The sequence below is a fragment of the Antedon mediterranea genome, chromosome 10, assembly GCF_964355755.1.
Source record: "Antedon mediterranea chromosome 10, ecAntMedi1.1, whole genome shotgun sequence".
In the NCBI taxonomy this organism is placed as follows: domain Eukaryota; kingdom Metazoa; phylum Echinodermata; class Crinoidea; order Comatulida; family Antedonidae; genus Antedon; species Antedon mediterranea.
This window is the reverse complement of record NC_092679.1, coordinates 10,844,632-10,869,182: the sequence shown is the minus strand read 5'-3', so window position 1 is coordinate 10,869,182 and position 24,551 is coordinate 10,844,632. Positions and strand designations below refer to the sequence as shown.

Sequence of the window (24,551 nt, the reverse complement as noted above, 5' to 3'; positions counted from 1 at the left end):
TCTCTCTAGCAGCAGCTCTCTCTCCTCTCGAGATCAGGCCTCCCCGCGCGACGCGGATCGTGGTGTTTGTTGACCTGTTTGTGAAATGCTGGAGATAACTGGACAAATTTAGAGATAACAATTTCGTTTTTGCTTGAATTGTAGGAAACTCATTAAGTGAGGTTATTAAAATATGATTGAAGGTCACACTATTTTGTTAATGTTTATATTTTTACATTTACCACTTTTTTTTATAATTAACATGTTATATTGTTGTCTATCCTCTAGGTAGCCTGGCTTTTTGTTTGGGCAATCCGCTTTTTGTAGGGCGCCTACCTCCTAGGCCTAGCCTACATTATTTATATACACACGTCGTACGTAGTGCTACTACCACTCCACCACTCCACCAGTTTAGGCCTAGCCTAGTACTACTACTAGATCTAACGAAGGCGAAGAAATACGAAAGGGAAGTTTAAATCAGAATGGGTCCTCCGGCAAAAGCACGAGGTGGCTTTTTTGGGGGCAGAGCTTCGCATAGGCCTAGAGGGAGAGGTGGTTGGCGAGGACGTGGTAGAGGGAATAATGATCCACGATTTAATAAATCAAGGTCTCGTAGCCCACCAAGTCCAAAAAGACGATCTAATGAACGATCAAGCAGAATGCTTGATACACGGTCACATGCTCATGATAACACTGTGGCTAGGCCTAGAGATAATTCTCCTACCACTACTACTAGGCTTAGACATCAGCCTAGAAGTCCAGAGAAAAGTTATGAACACAATGATAAATGGTTAAGTGGCAGTGGAAAAAGGCACAGAGATGAATATTCAAGTTTTGCTGTGAGTGATCATGATTGGAAGAATTCTAATAATACTATGAGGCCTGGTCCTATGACTGCTTTTCCTATAAAATCTTCTAGTAGGCCTAGGTCCGTCACACCACCATTACCCCCTAATGCATCAAGGCATCAAATTCATGAAACAAACTTAGACCTGTATTATGGTAGGTCAACAGAACCAGTATTCAGCCATGATGAGAATATGTCATCTGCTTCAGTTACTGATGCCCAGCAGCAATGTTTAGCACAACCTAGTACTGGAATGCCACCTCACACTAATACATCTAGTGGGAGTAGGTATGCACCACCACTACCAATGGTAACACAATTGAATGAAGATCCAACAAGAAAGATGAAGAAATCTTTTCAACAGGTAAAGGTGTACTACATTTTATATACACATTAGTATAATTTAGACAGCATATGACCAATTGAACTGCCTTTGATCTGTAAAACACCCAGTGCATCTTTTACGACATTTTGTGTAGTGAGTACATTACTACGTAGTACATGCATGTTTTTTGGGGGTCTGGGCGAACCGCCTTTTACCAGCGAAAAAAACAATGGCCCCACTTCCAAAATCGTGCAATTAATTATCAATTATAGAATACTGTAGTGTACTAAATACTTTCTCGCATAACTCAGATTTTAGTAGATAAAAAGTCTCTGTAAGCGGATTAACACTTGACCGAAATTGCTCTGAGAGCCAAAGCTTCCAGGGCCCTCGCCCCCTGGACCCCGACCGGGGGCCCTTGGTGGCCCCCAGCCTACAGTTGCTTGTTGTGCACGCAAAATAATTGGTGTCAAGAAAACCCCCCTCTGATGCATTCTAGCTACGGGCCTGACATAGTATTAAAGCAGTAGTAGTAGTAAATTAAGCACTAATGGTATTTCTTGGGTGGCACTAACATTTTGTTTTGGCAAAAGTCAAAATATTTTTCAGTTTGTCTATACCCAAAATGGCTAAAGGCCAATTTTTTTTATTTAGCCAAATAAATCTGTCTTTAGCCAAAATAAAAAATGGATAGTTATTTACACTTTTGAACATGATGATGTCATCAAAATTAAAATGTTTGTAACTCCTACAAAAGATAAAACTTTATCAAAACTCAGATATCAATATCTGAGTTTTCTAGTTCCAAAATGGAACGAGAAAACTCAGATCATCAAATGGATCGTTCCATTATTATTAGAGGGTAGCATATTTAAAATACTACATTTTCTTACTAATAATAATTATTGTAACTTGTAGTAACAGTCTACGACTTAAATCATAAAGAAATACAGTATACACCTATATAGCAACTCTATTTTTCGAAATTGTTTTAGCTCAGCTGATTATGTAGACTTGCAATTTCGTTTCATATATCAATTATTATATAAGTGCAATTTGCAGGGACCTTAACAGCTCCATTTTTCAAAATGGTGGACTGGGCTCAGCCCAAACCATGGTAGGGCTGGTCTTGGAGACTTATATATTTTGTTTTATTCAGAAGCATAATCCAATTTCCAGGGTGGATCAACTTGGCGGCGGGATTTGCATCTAGAGGCCTACTACTAGCCCGGCCTAGATAGTCTAGGCCTAGTAAGTGACCACCTCTTGCATGCTGTATTAAGTAAAGTATGCAAACACAGCAGTCTTTTTAGCTATGATCTACATATTTTGGGGGTTAATTTAAGGTCAAGCCGGATTTTACGAATCCCATGTTTTATGTATGCCTTTCGGTCCCGTACCATACGTAAAATGAAGGTTCTACTGTACTACACAAGTTAGAAATCTTAGTGTAATTCTTGATGCTAATCTCAAGATGATGACTCATATTTCTTAAGTTACGTCATTCATTTTCAATTAAGAAATATCCATAAATACTTAAATAGTGCAACTTGTACAGTACATGCATTTGTTAGTTCTTGTCTGGATATTTGTAAGTCCTTGTTATGTAGGCTTCCACATAACAACTGCATCAGCTCCAGCTTATACTAAATATGGTTACTAAAATGCCTACATTTTTACTGGCACCTTAACAGATTTACATTGGCTGCCTATTAAATATAGAATTGATATTGATTGATATAAAGTTTGCGGTACACCATGTATGTAGTTCTGAAAAGAACTGTCGAGTTTCTTTCCGTTGTGATAGTCCTCAAGCGTGACGATTTTGTGGGGGTTTGCCTAATATGGTTACATTTAAAAAAATTTACGTCACAGGCACGGCGGGTGATATACTGAAATTTAATAAATTCATTTGAAACGATAAAGATGATGAAATCTGTGAGAATGAGAAAAAGTCGCCCCAACCGAGATTCTGCTTGATATGCAGATGTCCTAACCAGTAGACCACTGGGGCTTTCATGGTATTGTTCAAATTCAATTGGTTAGCTACTCTTTAACACTCGACATGGTATGGCAGAAGAGCACTAGTCCCTCAATTGTATGCAAGCGCACCAGAGATCAAATTGATATGCCGTCATCTTTCAGTATTTTATTCACGAAGCGAGAGCTCTGAGGAGATGCTTTATTTTCTATACTGATATTTCCAATCATGAAATTGTTTTATTGATTTTGTAGAAGGAGTTTAAAGACACTGAATCTCTGAGGATAACTGTTGACAATGACCATTATAAGACCGAGAAGCCATCAGCATTGGAAAGGTTAGGACCACCTGTTGAAATCAACCAGCACCAACAGAGAAGGTACAATAGTTGTAGTTGTAATTTTTAATGTGTTAAATACATTTTTAACCATTCTATTTTATACTGTCTTATCTTATTGATGACAAATATTACAAAACCAAAAATCACTGGGTTCGACAATACAGTACAGAAAGAAATTACTGCTTCGTATCTATGCGTAACCTTTCGTAGCTTACACTTAGATACAAAGCAGTAATTTATTTATTTACTGTATTGTCAGCCACCCCTTGTACCGAGTTAAAAAACATGAGAGGTTGCGGTAAAACAGAGTATCACTTTTCATGTCATGTGATAAAAAAAATAGGTCTGTATAAATCACGGTCTTCTGTGGGCAGTCTTTTTGAGCGACCGACTGAATAAAAACTAAAAAGTTCTGATAATTTTTTATGATCTTTTTGTCGGCATCGTTTCTGAATCGACTGGACGTTCGGTATATTATTTTTATTAGTTGGCATAGTTCATTGTGTTGGATCGTGTCTCTACGTTTACATCGTGGGAAATTTACATTTATATTCGCCGTTGAGTAGGCCTAAATACACAAGATATATGATATGATATATATGAATCTACACTAATACGAACTTTGACATTAATTAATAAATACTAGGCCTACTTAGTAATTACATTAAGAACCCAATAGCATTTTAAAGATATTTAGGTCTAGGTCTACGACCCAATAGTAGCACCGTTAGGTATTGTCTAACGTGTGCCACTGTTACACAAGTGATTCCATTAAATTGTATTGTAGTAGGCCGTATCAGATATTATTTTTTGAAGTTGAACGACTCTTTTCTTATGGTATTGTAGCTAGCCAAGCTTGTGTAGGCCTATGCCATGTATTACTTTTGAATTTAAAATGATTATGTACAGTAGGAATTCCTATGCACAGTGTATGTTTTTTATACTTTTTAAAATAATATTATTCAAATAATATTTATATTGAAATGGAAATTTTACATTAAAGCTGAGGTACAGGCTTGAATTTTAAATATTACATTTGGTGAATTGTACATAAATTAAATATTTGTAAGAGAAATCAAGACGAAAAACATGAATTTCCCTTAAAGCTCAGGTACAGGCATGAATTTTAAATATAATATCTGATTAATTGTACATAAATCAAATATTTGTAACAGAAATCAAGACGAAAAAACATGAATTTCGCTTAATATGGTCAAATACAAAATTTTGCCATAAAAACCAGGAAGACTTTTTTTCGGTAGTTAGGTGGTTTAACCTAATGTAATAACATGTCTGGTGACTCCCTAGAAGGTGAAAAAAGATGGTGGATATACGGTGGATAATTTTTGCTATAGCATGAAAATAAAAATCTGAAGTTGAATAAAAATACCAGAAATGTAAAATTCAAGTTATATTACCTATATTTAGTCATCTGATAACATTTTTTACCACACCGTTTATTTTTCATAGCTTTTTAAAATGCCTCTCTATTTAAAAAAATTGTGTACAAAACAATAGAGATTTTACTGTGTAACTTGAACTAATAATAAAATAAGAAAGTGATAAGATAAGAAAGTGATAAGAAAGTGCTTATTTTCAACAACCTCGTGTAACACAAATAAAACCCAAAAAATTATGAAACATAGGGGAAACTATAGATCGATAATTATTGGAATGTATGATCAATAGAAATTTTTTGCCCGCACCTGGCCTTTAATACAAATACAAAATTTGGCAAAATTCTTCTATAAAAACCAGGAAGACTTTTTTTCAGTAATTACTGTAGGTAGTTAACCTAATGTAATAAAATGTCTGGTGACTCCCTAGACGGTCAAAAAAAATATACGGTGGATAATTTTTGCTATAGCATGTAAATAAAAGTCTGAAGTTGAATAAAAATATCAGAAATGTAATATTCAAGTTATATTACCTATATTTAGTCATCTGATAACATTTTTTACCACACCGTTTATTTTTCATAGCTTTTTAAAATGCCTCTCTATTTAAAAAATTTGTGTACAAAAGAATAGAGATTTTACTGTGTAATTTGAACTATAAGAAAGTGCTTATTTTCAACAAGCTCCTGTAACACAAATAAAATCTAAAAAATGATGAAACATAGGGGAAACTATAGATCGATAATTATCAATAGAATTTTTTGCCCACAGCTGGCCTTTAAAGATGTATTATCCTCAATCATGAAAAATAAAGATTTCAGACTTTTAATAATAGGCCATTTTGGAGTTTCAATTAAGTTACTCAATTCAATAGAAAAAAAAATGATTTCAATTATTAAAAAAATAAAATAAACAGTTAAATCTAACCAAAAACCCATTGCCTGACAGACAATTTGACTATTTGTTACTTTAAATTATATTTTTTCCGGTAAATAGTTTTTGTGCCAATCCAATTTTTGGTCAAAGTGAATAACTATTATGTGACCTTAAAATAACATATTCAACAATGTTTACAAAAATTGTTTTTTTTTTCAGGGGATAATATATCATTAAAATTTAAAACTTATATTTTCCAAGAGTCTAGATCCAAGAAATTGTATTAGTCCACATTAATAAATCAAATTATGAATATCATTAAAATAAATTAGGTCAATTAAAATCCTAAAAATACATTACAAAAATAACTACTATTACTAATGTACTACATTTTGAAGCACACGTACGTAGGGCTAGGCCTTGCTTGTTGTGACGACTAACATTAACAAAATAAATGCTGCTGCATGCTGTGTGTGTGACGTGTTTACTGTTTGTGAATCTGATGGTACATTGGTTTGTGGCTGCCTATACAGTATTATATATATAAATTTACGTAAGGGCAAAATTCGGTAAATCGCGCGTTATTTCTAGAATGTTTACTCGATGGAATATACAATTGGTTAGAATCTCGGTACTGATTTAAACCACCAGATGTAAGCATGTTTACTAATTAAATTGAGTTAGATAATTAGTTATTGACAATTAAAACGAATTTAGGTTGAACAATTTGCCCCAAATAGGGGTGTTTTCCGACCGTAGTATACACTGTCTAATGGATGTCCTCTTAAAAAATACCTGCACACAATAATACGAGGATGCTTCGCATTTTCCTATCTCCTCCTACGATAATTGTTTTTAATAGCTGAAAACCGGTTGAACAGCTCGAGTACAGTATCATAATGTTGAAGACAGGCCGATTTTCTGTAAAAAATACTATTTTGATAGATTTAATATACGTTTATCCCGGGGGGTCACTTGTATATAAACCAAACGGGGAGGTGCAGCAGCCACTTAGAGACATGAGGCACTTGCGCTACCTGTTTTACTGAAAAATATACGGACTTGAACTACCACTTACCAAAATCCAGTGTTCTATAAAAAGACGGCAGAAACAAGGCCACGCCAGAGAGGGCGCAAAATTTTTACTGGTTCCCAGCATGATCTGCGCATGGCCAAAGAGACCGTTCATGGAAAAATCACGAACGTGTTTTGAAAGTTTCGCGCATCGCATGACGACGATCATCAAGAGTGGTCACAGTTGAATGATTTTGTCCTAGGCTGGATGTTTTGTGTTCTTCTGCTGATGATGCGAAAACTCTAGGCTATTCAAAGGTATTTAGCGATAGGCCCCGCGATGGGCTTATAGCATCCAGTATGCTAAAATACCTGCAAAATTGGCGATAATTCGTGACATTTTGACACGGGTGGGCGGGCTAGGGACTTAAACTACTAATTTCACCCTGTCATTTCCCACACTTGTGCTACCAACTCTTCATATTTTCCCACACTTGTGCTACCAGGCCCTCGAAAATATACCCGTAAATGCGGCACCTCCCCGTATGGAAATATTTAAGAGTGACCCCCCCGGGACGTTTATACAAATGTATTGATTTGCGATGAATGGAACATTCCAATCTCTAAGGGCCTGTTTCTATTGAAAAATAAAAAAAGAACGGTTTTTTGGATACCGGTTTCGGCTGTTGTTTATAAATAAAGATCGCGTTGCAGCTCAATTTTTACTCCAATAAAACCGGTTCCGTCCATGTGCGTTCGTTATAAATGACGTCATTATATACGCCACAATGCAGTTCGTTGAAGCGCGATTGGATCGATCGAGGTCATGTTTACTTTTTTTCGCATAGTGCGATCCCCAAGAAATAGCATCCATTTCATCATAGAAGGGGGAATTATTACCTGAAACGTTATTGTGGTCCTTGGTTAAAGTATAGGTACGTCGCACCCTCTGATATTGTCAAGTTGAACTCGTCTAGCTTTCACACGCTTTACAATATTCTTAAAAACATGTAGGCCTAGGCCTACGTGAGTCTTTCTTCCGACTCCCGACAAGTCCCCTCATCTTCTTCCCTTCACATATTTTTTACGAACCTCGTAATGGCATCGGTCAACATTTTTTAGTTAAATAAAATACTCACTATCTAGAGAAATAAAAATGACTTAGGCCTAGGTCCTATCGCGCGGGTTTGACTGCGAGTTGACCGCAATCGTCCCAGTGCAGCAGACTGCAGAGTTCAGTTTTTGGGGTCAAATTGAGACCGCGATTGTGTTGCAGCTAAAAATTGCTCCACGGAAACCGGTTTCAGAACGGTTCTTTGCGATCGAGACCGCAATCAATTGGGGTTTTTGAAACCGTTTTTAAGATCGGTTCTTTTTTGTGGGAACCCATTTCTGCTGGCAAGAAAAAACGGTTCTTGAAAAGAACGGTATTTAAAACCGTATTCTCTGCTCTATAGAAACAGGCCCTCAGACTCCCAGTTTGTAGGTAAATTTATGAGCCCTCCATGGTTTAACACAAGTATGTAAATTTATGGGCCCTTTGAGAATAAACTTAAAACTAAGATAGCATTGCAATACTTTAACAATATTGTAAATACTGTACGAACCATTTTTGGTCGCCATTTGAATCAAAATTTTCTTACTGTGAATGTGGTTACTGTTTATTGTATAAATTAGTAATTATAAAAAATATAAACGTTGTAGTGGTGTATCGTTACATGTACTTTACTATTTTAATCGACTATACAGGCACAGTTTAGTTTTTTGGACTCATTTTAAGACAAGTTTCTCCTTCGGAAGTAGGCCTAATTCCCAGTGTGCTAATTTTAGTTGACTACATTAATCATCGTGTCTATTTATTCGTTTCTGAAACGACAATGTATTTATAGTCCTGCAGTACGTACTACATTTGAAATCGCCAGTTTTTTTACGCTGAAATTACTGTGTATTCGAGAACCATCTGTGGACACGATCTAGATGGTACGCGAGCGTACCAATCTAGTTATTAAAATTCTACATTGTCCGTTCAATACTTAAAAATATATCTAAGCTTCATATATATTTTATTTATATTAAAATATCTGGTAGTGACTGCCGATAGGTATTTTGCCTGTTGTTGTTACTGATCGTTCAGGCGTGCAATCGGCCAGTCTAGTGCTGCAGCAGCTAGCGTTGAAATAACTCATTGTTTACTTGACATGCTGATAATGACTTTCGTTGAATAAACAACTAAACGTTGAAAGCCGTTCAACGCAACGCAAACACAACGCAACGACAACGTGTTGAATGCGTTGGGATTTTTGCAATAATTCTGTCCTGTACTGTAGGCCTATTATTATTATTACAATAATAATAATGCTCTTACCGTTACTACAACTATGAGATTCAGTACTACTATTAATATTTATTATCATATTTACAGTGAGTATAGTATAGTAATGTATAAATCTGTCACTCGTGCAAAAAAGCTGCTCATGTTTTGTCTTGTGCTTGTTGTCACGCATCAGTGAACATCGGTGGCTTACCGAAGAGTCGATTGAGTCCGAAACGAACCGACGGAGGAACTTTCGTACGGAAAAAAAAATCGCGTCCCAACCAAATTGTTCCTTTTATGCTTACTCTATGTTTTTATGGAACGAGTTTATAAAATATATTAATTTTGAAGAGAAACATTAATAGGAGGCCTATACTAAATATAATGCTCAATATTTAAAAAGCTTAGTTGCTTTAATTATGTCATTTTAAAGATGGATTATTTCTTCAGAAAAATAAACAGTCATAAAATAATCAATAAAAAAACACAATTGGCCGTATATAGTGTAACACTTGGATCTTTACATATTTTTTGTTGGCAACTTTGTTCTTATTTTTTAAAGATTTTGTTGTGTTTGCTTATAACATTTTCAGCAAGATCAAACCTTTGACCAAAATTTGGTAACATTGATACCATTGATTGTATCGACACTTCAGCATGTATTGCTTTAAAATAAAGGCACTAACGACACTAAAGCATTTTTTCTTTATAATTTCTCAATCTCCTTCAACCCTTCAAATATTTTTTGCGTCCCATATTTCACCATCTTGATAATGCCATTACTGCATCACAATCATAATTTCAGCCATTACACGTGCACAAATTAAATATGTCTTGTGTTATTGGTTTCTGCATTCTTCTATACTACATAAATGAATATGGCATTACATATTTAAATCATATGCATAACAAGCGGTGTGCAATACTGTATAATACCATCAGCGAATAATACAGGGGATCGATGCACTACTGCTGCACGACTCGCAGTGATTCGGGAACTGTGAGACTTGAGTACTGGTGTTACAGTATTTTGCACGCCTTGCTGTGTTTTAAATTTGTTGTTGTTGGTTTGAACTTTGCATTTACATCAGCAGAGCGTACAATTCGTCGTAATAAATACAACAAACACAAGTCAAATGAATACCCTTTATATAATAACATAGACAATTTCTAAATATTGCGTGAGTTAGGCTAGACTGCATTTTTTTTCTCTTATGGTTCATGTCTGTTATAAAACTACTCTCGCCGGAAGCTACAGTAGCCTAGGCTAGGCTGTGTAGGTAGGCAGAAAGTAGCCGGCGAAAATGCCAAAGTAGACGGTCAAATGCGGCAATTGCTGGCTACCAACAAAACCCCTGGGCTAACTTGGTTATAATAAAAGGTAGGTGGTGCGGTTTATGTTCACAAAATTAAACTCGCCCTTACCAGTTAAAGATCGCCTTGAGCGCGAAAAGGCAGTATCTCTTTCCCTTCCCTGTCTCGCGTCGAGTGGCTGAATTGCTTGGCTCTGGTAATACAGCAAAGCCTAACCTTCTTAGCTAGGGGCCTCAAATTCAAACACCGCGCAAAATTTATTGCTTTTAACATTTGCATTTTGACCCTATTAAATTTCGTTAAATAAATATTTATAGTTTTCAAAATTCCACATTTAAGTGTAATTTGAACTGTATATTTAAGATTATATGTACATTATTTCTAGTCGTCTGTAAACTGGAAAATGGCAACTTTATCGTCCTCGATAGAATTTCATGCTAAAGGCTACGCCCACTTGTTGAATCTCATGTATAAATTATTCATGAGCAGCAATATTTTATATTTAACTATTGATTTTTTAAAGGTTTTCAATTTAGTGTGTGATTGAAAATAAGAATTAAAAATACTTTAAGTTTCAGATTTATTTCCTTTTATCTATTATTTAAACACTGTCAAACTGCTATGAAATTAATGAGGGCGCTTCATGGTGGTTGGACGTGTTTCTGAAGTTGTAAAAGTTTTGAATCTTGTTTGCTGGTTTTGTATAGTTTATCCACGATTTTTACTTACATAAAGTCTCCATTACTCTTCTTATTGCTACAAATGTAGCTTAACCCTTGTATTATTCGATTTATCTTTTGATTGGAGAGATTTTTTTAGATTGTCTTTGCTAGGCCTGGGTTTGTGGTTGGACGAATATCTGTAATCGGAAAGTCTTTGAATCTTGTTTGCTAGTTTTTTATAGATTTGGTATTTCTTAAATAATATAAAACTCCCTTTGCTCATCTTTGATTGAATTGTTGCTTGTGCTCTTATTTTACTTGCCTTAGCTGTTCATTATACCAGGCCTCTAGCCTAGGCACCATACGCTAAGGAATAGGCTAGGCCTAGGCCCCCTAGTTTGTTGTGCGCGCTTTATGGTGGGACTTGTTTCTGAAGTCGGAAATTTCTTAATTATTGCTGGCGGGGTTTGTAAAGTTTTTTTTTACGATCTTTTACTTTCATATCCTTATCATTCCTATTCTTATTGCTTCAAATTTCTGCTTGAGCTCTTAGTGTATTTAATCTAAGGACTAGATTGTCTTTCACTAGGCCTAGGGTTGTGTAAGTAGGGCATGGCTTCCAAAAGCAAAGATCAAGGTGCCAGGCCTAAGCCTAGATCACGTAATGCAGGAGGCACAGTTGATAAAACGGTAGTAGATATCGAGGGTGAAGACGAATGTGGTTCATGTGGTTGCCATTTTATGTCTGGTGGCAAATCGGTTTTATGCGGTCTTTGTAAGCTATGGTTCCACATAGATTGTCAGAAAATTAATGAAGCCAAATATAAGTGGCTATCCAAAGATGACTCATCTTTTTTTTGGTACTGTAGGAGCTGCTCAGTCTCAGTAGGCAATTTCATGGGTCTTATTAATAATGTTAATGAGACACAAAAAAACATGATTAAAACAATTGAAGCAATTAAATCTGAGGTAGAGATCAATAAAGAGGATATTAAAAAGTTATCACGGTCATCTAGTAGTGTTAATAATGAGGAGGTTAAGACAATAATTGAAAATGGACTTAAGGATGAAAATGAGAGATTGAAAAGAAAATCTAATTTGATGCTATATAGAATAGATGAGTCCAAGAGTAATGACTCAGATACAAGAAAAAATGATGACCTCAGTAAATTGACAGGTATTTTCAAGGATATTGACCTAGAGGTCGAAATGAGAACATTTTTGCGGGTGGGTAAACGCAGAGAAGAAGGGTGCCGCCCTATAAAGGTAGTTTTCAAGGAGGAATGTATCAAAAGAGATGCCTTTGAAATTGCTATACAAAAAAAGTGCGCAGTAAGTAATGATAGAACAATAAAGGAACGTGATGAGTATAATAAACTTAGGGACATATTGAGGGATAGGCAATTAGAAGGGGGAAAATAACTCGGTTTCGTTCCCAAAGCACTACCCAATCGGAAGAGAACACTGCCTAACAATGTAAGTTCTACGCAGTCAGAAGATGTTAATGATTTTTTTAATGTGTTTTATACAAATTATGATTCCCTTCTAAATAAGAAGAATGAGCTTCTGTTGCGTTTATCTTCAGAGAAAGTAGATATCATTGCTTTGACTGAGATTCTACCAAAAAAGTACTTTTTTGAATTGAGTTTCATATCCCTGGTTTTCAGATGTTTTTGCCAAATGAAAAGCTTTCTTCTGGTAGAGGAGTTGTTATTTATGTTCGAAATGGGATGTCTGCCACTCCTGTTTTGTTTAAAGATATTTTGTTTGAGGAATCCATGTTTGTTGAGATTAGAGTCAAAGATCGCACCTTTTTAATTGGATGTGTGTATAGAAGTGACGCCGGATCTAGTGTCAATAATTCTGCTTTGTGTTCTCTGTTTAGAAAAGTGGCATCCTTTTCTTGTTCTGATTTTATTATAGTTGGAGATTTCAATTATAGGAGTACTGTATTAATTGGGAGCTAGGATATGTGACTGGTGAAGATGGTAAAAACAGTCATAATTTTTTCGACACCATTAATGACTTATTTTTAGCTCAGCATGTACGAGACCCAACCCGTTACAGAGTCTTTTACTTCTTTTTTTAGCAGTGTCTTTTGTAAGGAGAACCTATCGAATGTTCCGAATCTTGATGAAAAGATTGAGGCTTCTTTGTCAGATATTTAGTTTAATGTAGAAGATATTCATAAGCTGTTGTCTAACTTAGTTATAGATAAGTCAGCTGGCCCTGATGGCTTTCACCCACGGGTTTTGATTGAATTAAAGGATCAAATTGCTTACCCTCTCAGTCTATTCAATGATCAGAAGGTCCCTCTATCGTGGAAGGAGGCAATTGTAATACCTATAATTAAAAAAGGCAAAAAGGAGGACCCGGCTAACTACAGACCGGTTAGTTTAACGTCTGTCATAGGGAAAATGATGGAAAGGATTATTAGGGATCTTGTAATGTATCTTGAGAGTAATGGTCTTTTGTGCAATGAGCAATTTGGATTCAGACAAGGTAGATCATGTGCATTACAACTACTTGATGTCCTGGAGAGTTGGACTACTAACCTGGATAACCATGATAGCTTTGATTGTGTCTATTTAGACTATAAAAAGGCTTTTGATAGTGTGCCACACCAAAGGCTTCTAGTCAAATTGAAAGGTTTTGGTATTACGGGAAATCTACTAGGTTGGTTCTCTAATTATTTGTCAAATAGAACACAACGAGTTAGTGTCAATGGTCAATTATCATCACAGGCTCCAGTATTAAGTGGAATTCCACAGGGTAGCGTTGTGGGCCCAATCTTATTTTCAATCTTCATTAACGATTTACCGGATGTTGTCGAATCTAGTATACGTTTATTTGCAGACGACACCAAGTTGTATAGAGTGGTCAATAACATTGATGATGCGGATTTATTTCAGAGAGACATTGACAGTGCTTCCCATTGGTCTAATGTTTGGCAATTGCCATTTAATGACACTAAGTGTAAGGTATTTCATTATGGTCGTGATAATCCCAATTTCTTGTATTCAATGGTTGGTAATTTACTACATGAGGTAAAGCAGGAGAAAGATCTAGGTGTTACCTTTGATCCTAGTTTAATCTTTAATTTGCATGTAGCGGATATTTGTAAAAGAGCTAATAAGAAACTAGGAATGATTTATAGATCTTTTAAATTCTTGAATAAAGATGGATTTTTGAAGCTGTATAAGTCTATTGTCAGGCCAACGCTTGAATATTGTAACACTGTTTATAATCCTATTAGAAAACGAGATCAAGATGAAATAGAGAAGGTCCAGCAAAGAGCAACAAGATTGATTCCTAGGTACCGTAATATTCCTTATGAATTCTTGGTCTTCCTACCATGAGATACCGAAGGCAGAGAGCGGATATTATCCAAGTTTTTAGGATTGTTAAAGGTTTCGATCGTATTTCGATCAACACATTTTTTGAATTTGATCTAGAATCTCGGACCCGTGGACACCCATATAAACTCAAGTTTAAAAGCTCTCGTCTTAATATTAGGAGGGACACGTTCTCCAGGAGAGTTATTCTCTTATGGAATGCTCTGCCTACGGATGTAGTTTCATGTGCTACTGTGAACTTGTTCAAATCAAAACTTAACGTCGCATGGTCTAACCACCCGCTGAAGTTTTCACCCTATATAGAATATGATTTTATTGCTAAGAGGGGCTTTTAAGCACTGAGTGCTTTGCCTCGATCCCGTAGACGAAAGTGTACGGGGAAACAAGTAAACAAGTAAGTAAGTAAATGAAAACCCCCAAAATGTCGGCCTGTTTTCATAGAACCTACAAATGTCTTATAAATCACATTCTCTCCGCTGCTCTAGCTTTCTGTTGTTGGGCCTTGGCTTGATCGAAGAATGTTAAACTGTAAATTACACAATGATATATAGTGCCTTTATTTATGGATCCTAAATACATGTAAATTTGTAATAAATGAAGTACAAAAAGATATATGTTCGATGAATGAAAATACAATATGATCACTAGAATCTATTTATTCACTCTGATCATGAAGTGTTTCTAAAGATATTAATTTCTCTATCTCTGTTCAATGATAAACAATTAATTGTAAAATAAATAATAAAAATGGTAGATAGTCCGGTGTACCAAAACAATTTCAGATAATTGAAACACAAATTTTTCATTCCAAAGCACAAAAATATGATTAATTTTTACTTTCTATAAAAGTAACATTACATTTTATGTTAATTGGTATCAATAACTTTATGTTTCTCTACTTGACGTGCGAGGCACCCTTGAAATTGAATAAATGGCAACGCCCATAGTGTCTCGCGTTCATTTGCATTGAACGAATAGTGGGATATCTATATATTAGAAATACATATTTTGGTGCTTTCTTTTTCCCCTGTTTCTTGTTTTTAAATGTATTTTAAACTGTATATTAATTTTTAATTTTATGTAATTAGGTTCTTCTGGGACCCCAGACATTTCATTTTCTATGGTGACTGTTGCTTTTGGGGTCCCAGGACATAATAAATAAATGAAATAATAGAAATAATCCTGCAATAATTAACATAATATATATTGTTTTTTACAGTTCAAAATATGAGTTTCAAACTGGGAACCAAATTGATAATTCAAGTGGACCCATGCACGATGAAAAGCAGAGGAAAATATATGATGAATATCATCGTAAGAGTAAAACAAGTGTTGTAAAGAATAGTAGCAGTAGAAGCAGCAGTAGTAGTTCCAGAAGAAGCAGCAGGTCGCCTTCTCCTGATAAAGGCGGTAAAATAAAGAAGCACCAAGCATCAGTATCACAACATAGTTTTAAAGCTGAAGAATCTATGAAGTATACACAATCAAGAAATAATGACCCTAGACTGAGGGTTTCCACCCATGAGCTTGTTGAAGATCCTCCAAGCAAGATTGATAACAAATATCCCCATGCTTCTAAATTACAACAAGCCGTGTCAGACGATGGCCAAAATTCAGTTCAAAAACTTTTAAATGACCTTTCACACATAACACATTCAAGTTTTGATGCAAATAAAATGAAAGAAAAATCTAAATCATTGACTGAGACACTAAAGGAAGCAGCAGGTTTGTCTGGACCCACTATTAAGCCTGCTAAATCTATCTTAAAACGGACAAAAAATCCTGCTCCAATAGTAAGCCAACCAGAACCTGACAAACCAATAAAGTCTATATTAAAGAATGTACCAACAACAGCAGAACCCGAGTTGTCTGTATACTCTAGTATATTCTCTAGAAATATAGAAGGGTCTTTGCCTGGTCTTGATTTATTGGATGAACCATCTGAAGAAAATTTAAAATCTAATCGGTTTGGATTTCCATCAATTGATGATGAAGAAGAGTTTTTGTATGGAGATGATGAAACAGAAAATGAGCAACATAGGGATCATAATGATCAGTACAATACAAAAAATAGCACTGAAGTAAATTATCAATCACCTTTAAAGGAAAGTGAAGAAAAGTATGTACCACAGTTTAATTCTTCTGAGATAGCAGAAGAGTTGCAAGTAACCAACCAGCCTGACTTTCAGAATACTCAGGTCCAAAAAATATTATCTGCCATAGGCTTTGATTTTGACCTTGCTAAAAAGATTCAACAGCAAAAAAAAAGTGAAGAAACTTCATCAACTGAACAAAAATCTAAAAACTCCACGTACATTGAAGTAGGTGATGTTAAACCAGATAGTAAACAAGCGCAAAACTCTAAAGATGTGCCATTTGGAACGTTTGACCAGTCAGCATCTTTCTTGAGTTCAGGGTTTGATGGAGGGTTAGACACATTAATAAAAGAGGAAGCAACTGACAATATGCGAAAATCAATGGAGCCAAAAACAGCAGTCCATGAAAGTCAAAGTAAGCCAGGTCCTAATGAAGCATTTAATTATAATGATTCGCATATATATCCACCATCGTCTATTCAGTATGCTAATTACCCTACCTTTCCTCCAAGAAATCCACCAGTTGGTATTGTTCATCCTCCTATTCATGGATTTCCACCAATTGAAATGCAACATATGATGTATTCATCCCACCAGAGCCCTTTTAATCCTACTCATGGTCAATTTAATGCGAATCCATATATGCAGCAATTTCCATATTATGAGTATTCCTCAACTTATGGATATCAACAGCAACAACAACAGCAACATCCAGAAGATGGGAAAATCAATTTTGAGTCGCATAGTAGATCACTTGAGAAGTCAAAGAAGCATAAACGAAAGTCAAGACGTGAAATCAGTAGTGATAACGATGATGATGATATAGATCGCAGAAAACGACCAAAATATGCCAGTGATGATTCAGAATCTGATGGTAGAAAGAAACAATCAAAAACAACTAGAGATAGGCCAGTTCGTGACATAGAAAAAGAAACAAATCGCAGACTGGGACTTGTAAATATGCCAACTGTTGTAAGCACAGAATACCTTTCCTCGGAGGACGAACTGGAACAATTGAATGAAAGGCAAGGAACTGTTAATACGGATTCTGATGATGAACGGGATGCCAAAAAACAAGCAGTTTTAGAAGTAAAGGAGAAATTTGAAAAAATAGCAAGGCAGCGTCCTGTGACAAGAAAAGAACTTGAAGATGATATAAAAGAGAAGACTCTTGAGATTCTGAAAAAGAAAAAAGAATCTGTTGCTAAAAATAAAGAGTTGACAGAAAAAAAAAAACAATTACAAGATGAAAAAGCGATATATCTTCGTCGAATGGAGATGTTGGAAGAAGAACTTTGTAGGCTACGTAAGCAGCAATCTGAATTAATAAGGAAACGGAACTATCGCAGAGATTCAAAAGATCCCGTACTGATGGAAAATACTATGCTTCAAGATGCAATTGCAAATCAGATTCATCAACTTAGAAGGGATTACACTGAGAAAAAGAGAAATGAAAGTGCAAAGAAAGAAAAGAGTGCTAGAGAAAATAGAAGCATTTCAGTATCACCAGAAAAAGAATCTTCAAAATCGAGTAGATTGTCTAGTTCAGAGCCAAATGAGTTTGTTCGTAAACGTTCCTCTTTTCCGCGGAATGGAAACAGAATGTCACCACAGAGACAAGATACATTAGACAAAGAGGATAGAAGCAAAGAGTGTAAAGATATTCGCCGTTCAAGCAGAGACTCTTCGAGATATGATAAACGAAAGTATTCCCCGAAACGTAGTGATAGTAGAGAAGACGGACGAAAAAACAAAGCTGTAAGTATTGTCCCTTTATAATTAGGTTGTAATGGATTGCTCATATCTTTTGATCCTTTCATTTTGTTTATGCACCATGCATTTCCAAAATACAGTAGTTAAATTGTAAGGTTATGCAAAATCAACAGCATCACATAACTGTTAAAGGTTTTCACTATTATAATATTAAACGAACCAACCAAGTAGTTCAAGAGTAGGATCTAAACTATGTAGTACTTGACTTGACTTGTAGCATTTGATATCAAGTCATTTTTGTCAGCTAATATGAACATGTAAACATAAAATATGTTTTCCAAGATAATTTTCGATATTAGCAAGTACACATACAGGAAATTATATAATGTCTAAACATCACACAACATTACGGGAGTGGTTGCCTATTTACTCAGCTATCAAGAGTTGCACTTAGCAATACCATATTCTATAGATGCATGCTATTAATACCTTAGCTTGCATTTAATTTAATATTGCAGTATTATTGTCTGTTACCACTTTAACAAAACAACAAAGTTTCTAATTTGTAAATCAGATGAACATACTGCATTTTGATTAGGTTGATGACCGAGATGTAGGTGAAAGGCGACATGATAGCAAAAGAAGCAATCAAGAAGAAAAAAGAAAACATTTAGAAGAAAATATCAAGCAAGAAGAAAGAAAACAATTGGAAAAAGAAAGTGTCAAAAACAAACCAAAAGAAAAGTTTCAGTTTGAATTTTCTTACTTTGACCCTGGCTCTCACTTTTGCAAGATGTGCAAAATGTCGCTAGCGAGATTGAATGAGGTTTTTATTCATCTTCATTCAAAGAAACACCTACAGGTAAGAACATGTTTGTAGTAGAATTTTAGGTGGTTTGTTACATAATAACAGCTTTAAAATACAACATAGGCATTTTAAGTATGGCATATATTTTTCTTATAGAATATTTTAATTTGTTGGGTATTAATTTGGAGTAGTGTTTCCTTGAAATATTTACAGTATTACTATTTCCACACCATGAAACCTATTGTGACTAAATTATTGTTGTTATTTATTCTGTATAGTTTTATAATAGAAAATTACAATTTTCAGTTCATTTTCTACACATTGAGATAAACTACCGTAACTGATCAAATGATTGCTGCAGTTGTATAATTGCTGCATCAGACCATGTAGCTAGACACAATGATTCACAGTTGGATCTTGCCCATATGCTTTGATCATATTTGCCATTGTCAAAATTAGCCACATAGTGACATCAGTGATCATAATACGGTAATGACTAGTATCGTAATTAGTGCAAGAATCATCTTCTATCAGTTTGTGTTGGTTTTCAGTTTTTTGAAACACAGTAGACATGCAAATGCTGTGTACTCAAGGCTGTATATATATTTCATTTTAAATGTTTTGTTTTACTTTCAAAATCTAACAAAAAAACTGATTTTACTTTTGACTGATTCAGTAAAGTTTCTTTCCTAGAAATGTGATCCATTTGATAGGCCTTGGATGTCGGATATGAAAGCAAATCCACACCCATCATCATCAAAAACTGTTGCTGCTCCTTTAAAAGGTATGTTTATTATTACTATAAGTTATTTTCTATGACGCGAGTTTCCACTGTTTCTATTTTTTTGTTTGTTTTATAACCCATGTATTTCAAACTACTAATTATGACTGAAAAGCATAAAGTTAAAAACATCTAATTTACAATAGAGTTTGTAGCTACAATATGTTTTCAGCTGATGTGTTTCTTCGTGTGTTCACAGACTTTGGTTTAAATTATGTTTGAATATTTTTTAATTAAAACTAAATAATATTAGATAAAGAATCTTGAAGCTCTGAAGTTATAGGATTACTTAAAATATATGAACACTTTAATAAAAGCATACAATCTAATCAATTGATGCACTATAATATCTTGAAATAGTTGATAATGTATTAAGAACTCTTCCACCAGGTGTTGATTTCATGATGCCAGTTAATGGATTTTACTGTAAACTCTGCAAGAATTTTTTTGGTGATGCAGCTTGTTCTGCTGAACATTTAAAAAGTGTAGAACATAACATGGCTTATCAGGTAAAGAAAGCAGACAATCGTGTTCCAAAGAGACAAGTTTTAAAAAATAAGGTTGAATTAAACAACCTCCTCTTCTAAACCCATTGTGGACATGCAATGTTTTAGTAGTTTCTTACGTTGGTTCTAAAAATAAAACCAATACATTTCACACGTAGACCAAATGTACTAAGTTGTAAAAAGTTATAAACATCAATAATTTCTGAGTTATTTGTACTGTGTTAGTACATGCATTATTGACCTTTTGTAACAACTCGTAAAAAAACAGTTAAAATTACAAAAACAACAGATTTTCTATCTTAAGTTTTCTTTTTGTATATTAAATCATGCTCAATCTATTCACTTGGCCTGACATAGCATAGGCCTATGATGTTTTACAAGCCTTTGTAACAAGATTCACACGCATGAATCTTTGTAACAACTTGCTACATTTGAAAAAGATTGTACGTGTGAAATGGGTACTAGTCAAAACCTAAAAATGCCTAATGAACGAGGAAGATTTAAAAAAAGCATCTGTATAAAGATTCATAGTACTGTACACACATAGGCATATGTATACATATTTTAAAAATTAAGAACTTAGTCCTGTGTATTCACTGTGCTGCTGATCTGTTCAATGTTAAACAGTGATGTGTATGCATGGCTTATGCACCTGCAAAATTGAATGCTCCTTAACATACCTAGATCCAGATGTTCCAGTTTTTTATTAGTTACCCATTGTGTTTACCATTTCTAGAAATACATTGATGAGAATCCACTTTATGAGAAGGAACTGGAGTTGATAAGGGCTGCTGCTTTAGGTAAGCAAGACGATGATAAACCAGACCCAGGTAGTATTAAAGTCACCAAGAAAGAAGGTGGATTTGGCAAGTTTGCATTCAAGAATGAAGATTGTATGAAAGATGTAAAACAAGAGATTAGTGAGACTGCTAATATTAGACAGCCTTCTTCAAATCTACTTATATATGAAGGACCTAAACTTCCCCCAGAATTACAGGTTCGTAAGTCTGTTGATATATTTCAACCAAAGCCATCTCAAAAGAATCCATCATCTGGAAAGAAGATGGACAAATATGGTGATGAAAATAAAGAAGTCTATTTACCTGGGGAAGGAGACATAGCAGCAGCTTTCAGTGGTAAGGAGGTGAGTCAACCTGATAATATGAACAAAAAGCATGACGTCAGTAAATCTGTTTCTTCTAAAATGTCTGGTGCAGCCAGTTTGATTGTCACAACAACTGCAACTGCACCTTCAGCAAACATTCCAAAGCCTGCTTTTATTGGAAGAATGCCTGGTCGTAAAACTGTAAGTAGAGGTCGTGGGAAACCTAAATTAGATTCAAAAATTGAAAAACCTGCCACTAAAAATGAAAAAAGTAAGGAAGCTCAGCAGATGGCTCATATTGCGAAGGAAATGCAAGCTCATATGGCCAGAGCACAATTAGCAGCTAAACAACAACTAGAGAAGGTACAGAAAGATGAAGCTCTTGCTAAGTCAATGAAGGAAGCTAGGGAAAATGCGATGCTAGAAGCGGCAATTGTAATTCAAAGATCACACAATATTAACCAAGAAATGAAAACCAGACCTGCACCTTCAAATATCATTCAATTATCTGGTGATGGTCCTCCACCTCCATGTATTTTAAAACCGACACCACAATGTGTTGCTGCTGTTCAGTCAAAAGAATTGCCAGCTGAAAGTTTTACTCATAAGAAACTAACAGAAAAAGATAGTATCCAATCACCATTGAGTATTGCTCCTCCAGGAATGTCGCCTCATAATAGTCCAGTTTCAAATATTCCTCCTGAAGAGGATCTGTATTCTATCGATGATATGTTTATGGAGGATGGTACTGAAATTCCTGGAATGGATTCTTTCATGTCAACATCCTCCATGGGTGTGAAGGTTAAACCACCTCCACCAGTTAGCAAGAACAAAGTAAACACTGGTCCCAAAGAAACATTAACAACATCATCGAAGGAGAGTATCTATGGACTGTTTTTTAGTGGAAAGTGATTGAAAACTAGGAAGGCTTGTATTGGCAATTTTCTTTTTATTTGGTAAATATATATATTATATATACAAGGTTCAGGCGTATTCTTTAAAATCAATCAATTTTCAAGGACTGTATTTCCTTATATTATAGTACATTATTTGTGGAAAGACAAAAATGATGATGGTGTTTCATCAATATTTGGTTGTAAATATGTATGTCAAAATTCTTTCCAGATGAAAAGTATAATTATGATTATTCTCATTTCAGTAATTGTCGACATTGAATACTTTTTAGGTGTACTGTAATGCACATAAATAAAATGTTTGGTTTTTTTTCTGTATGTTATTGCAGTTTTTATGTAGGCTTATTGCAAATATATACTAGCTTTACACAGTAGCTTATAAAAAATAAGTATATATAACACTATTATTATATGTGTTAAACTATACAGTATAAATAGTTTGAATGCAAAGAAACTGCTTTGCAATAATTCTGATTTTACAAATGTCCAATAGAATTTTTATTGTAGGCCTATGTGAAATTATTGTATCTATGGAGGCAGAAGTACAGTGGAAACTGTAAAATAAATTGATTTGTCTATAACTTAGCCTTAGCTAGATAATGTTTTTTACCTTTAATAAAAGTGGTGACAATTTGTCTGTGATTATTTTACTTGACTGATTTCCACACATAAAATTACTGACTTGGGAAGATGTCATGGTGCCTTTCATTGACTCTGGCTAATACATTACAGAAATACTATTATTAGAAATACCATATTAATCATACAGTTTTTATAGCAAGTAATTCAAAGGAATGTGTTGTATCAGAGTGATGAAGGTGCCTGTGTTCTTTCTTTTGTTATGTGGTTAAATGATGGAATAAGTCATAGTAGGAAACATGGCAAATTTGTCAGCCAGTTGTTTACCATAGATGAATGATTATATTACTATTATAATAGTAGAAACTAAGCGGTCAATTCAAATTTTAGAATGGATTTTATTGTGATAATGTAAAATAATTTGTTTACAAAACATGTTTTTATCCTTTGTTGCTTTTTTTTCTATTTGTAAATATTTTGCATTCAGTTTAGTAATTTAGTAGTACTTTGTTTAAAAGAATTAGAGTATTAGTACAATATTTGTGGTACAGTTTGCTATATAATTTATCACTAATTGCATTTTATATTAAAAGTGTTTACTTGTTTTAGATAAAGGACTACACAAGCAGATGCCAGATCATAACAACATATGGTAAATGTGTTTAAACACTACCATGTGTTACATATTTCGGTTTGTAACACTTATTATATTATACAATATAGTGGATCTAAAGCATCTGCTCTAAAGCATATTTGTTTTAATGCGAATAAAGGTTACATTTATTGCAATTGTCGTTTTGGTAAGTTGTATTTATTCAGCATAAAATACAGCATTATGTCAGTATTTAGTCCAGTAAAAATTTGGTTGATTCTAGAACAAATCACAACATAATTTTGTTTGTTTGGTTTAAACTACAGGTTCAACTGGAAAGGTCATTCTTAACTAGGGACTAACTATGCGCGCAATATCCCTTACTTCAACAACTTAATTTAATTTGTGACATTTACATACTAAACTTTATAATGCTATAAAAATAAAATCATAGTAATATACACGACTATCGGTCACTACTGATAGCTTAACCTTAATTAATAATCACTAGAGGGTGTAGACGATGGTTATCGGAATGATAATGTTCTCCTTGTACGTTTTCTGTCGGTTACCATTATTGAAAATGCTTGACATTCGTAAAACTAAACTGCTCTGTTTCACAGTGTTTTAGATGATTAATAACATTTTAAAGTATAGTGTTTATTGTTTGGTAGGGCCCTTTGGGGAGGCGGAGTTCATTTGAGGGAGGTGCATATTCGAGGGATATATGTTAATTTTTTTAGTTTTCGTTTTAATAATATGGTAACATTTATAATCAAATATGAAAAGTGGTAAAAAAGAATAACAAATGCTTGGTAAATTGTAGATAACAGTGCAATGAATTCTACTACAAATAGTATAATTGTGTTATTATAAATGTGGATGGACGTTTATTAGATAGTTGGGTTGGAGGGGGGGATTATTATTCAAAGTGATGTTTTATTGGAGAGGCTTTTATTCAAATAAATACCATCCTAATCATTATTAATACATTATTTAATTTAAACATCTTTTGAAACTAACTGCCGTGACAGAGTGGGCTCAAGAAAGAA

The 24,551-nt window shown here is 34.5% G+C and overlaps 1 protein-coding gene across 4 annotated transcripts; it reads left to right on the top strand.

Annotated features, from left to right (window-relative positions):
• LOC140059975 (uncharacterized) lies at positions 1 to 23,696 on the top strand. Of its 4 annotated transcripts, none has more exons than XM_072105985.1 (8): positions 1 to 140; positions 268 to 1,190; positions 3,387 to 3,511; positions 15,625 to 18,259; positions 18,813 to 19,076; positions 19,716 to 19,806; positions 20,194 to 20,312; positions 21,046 to 23,696. In XM_072105985.1, exons 2-8 carry the CDS (start codon positions 462 to 464, stop codon positions 22,324 to 22,326), a joined length of 5,244 nt encoding a protein of 1,747 aa, XP_071962086.1. In that variant the 5' UTR covers positions 1 to 140; positions 268 to 461; the 3' UTR covers positions 22,327 to 23,696. The 4 variants fall into 4 exon arrangements, with proteins under 4 accessions (XP_071962086.1, XP_071962087.1, XP_071962085.1 ...); XM_072105986.1 differs by having other exon boundaries at positions 1 to 156; XM_072105984.1 differs by having other exon boundaries at positions 1 to 161.
• The last annotated feature ends 855 nt before the right edge of the window (positions 23,697 to 24,551 follow it).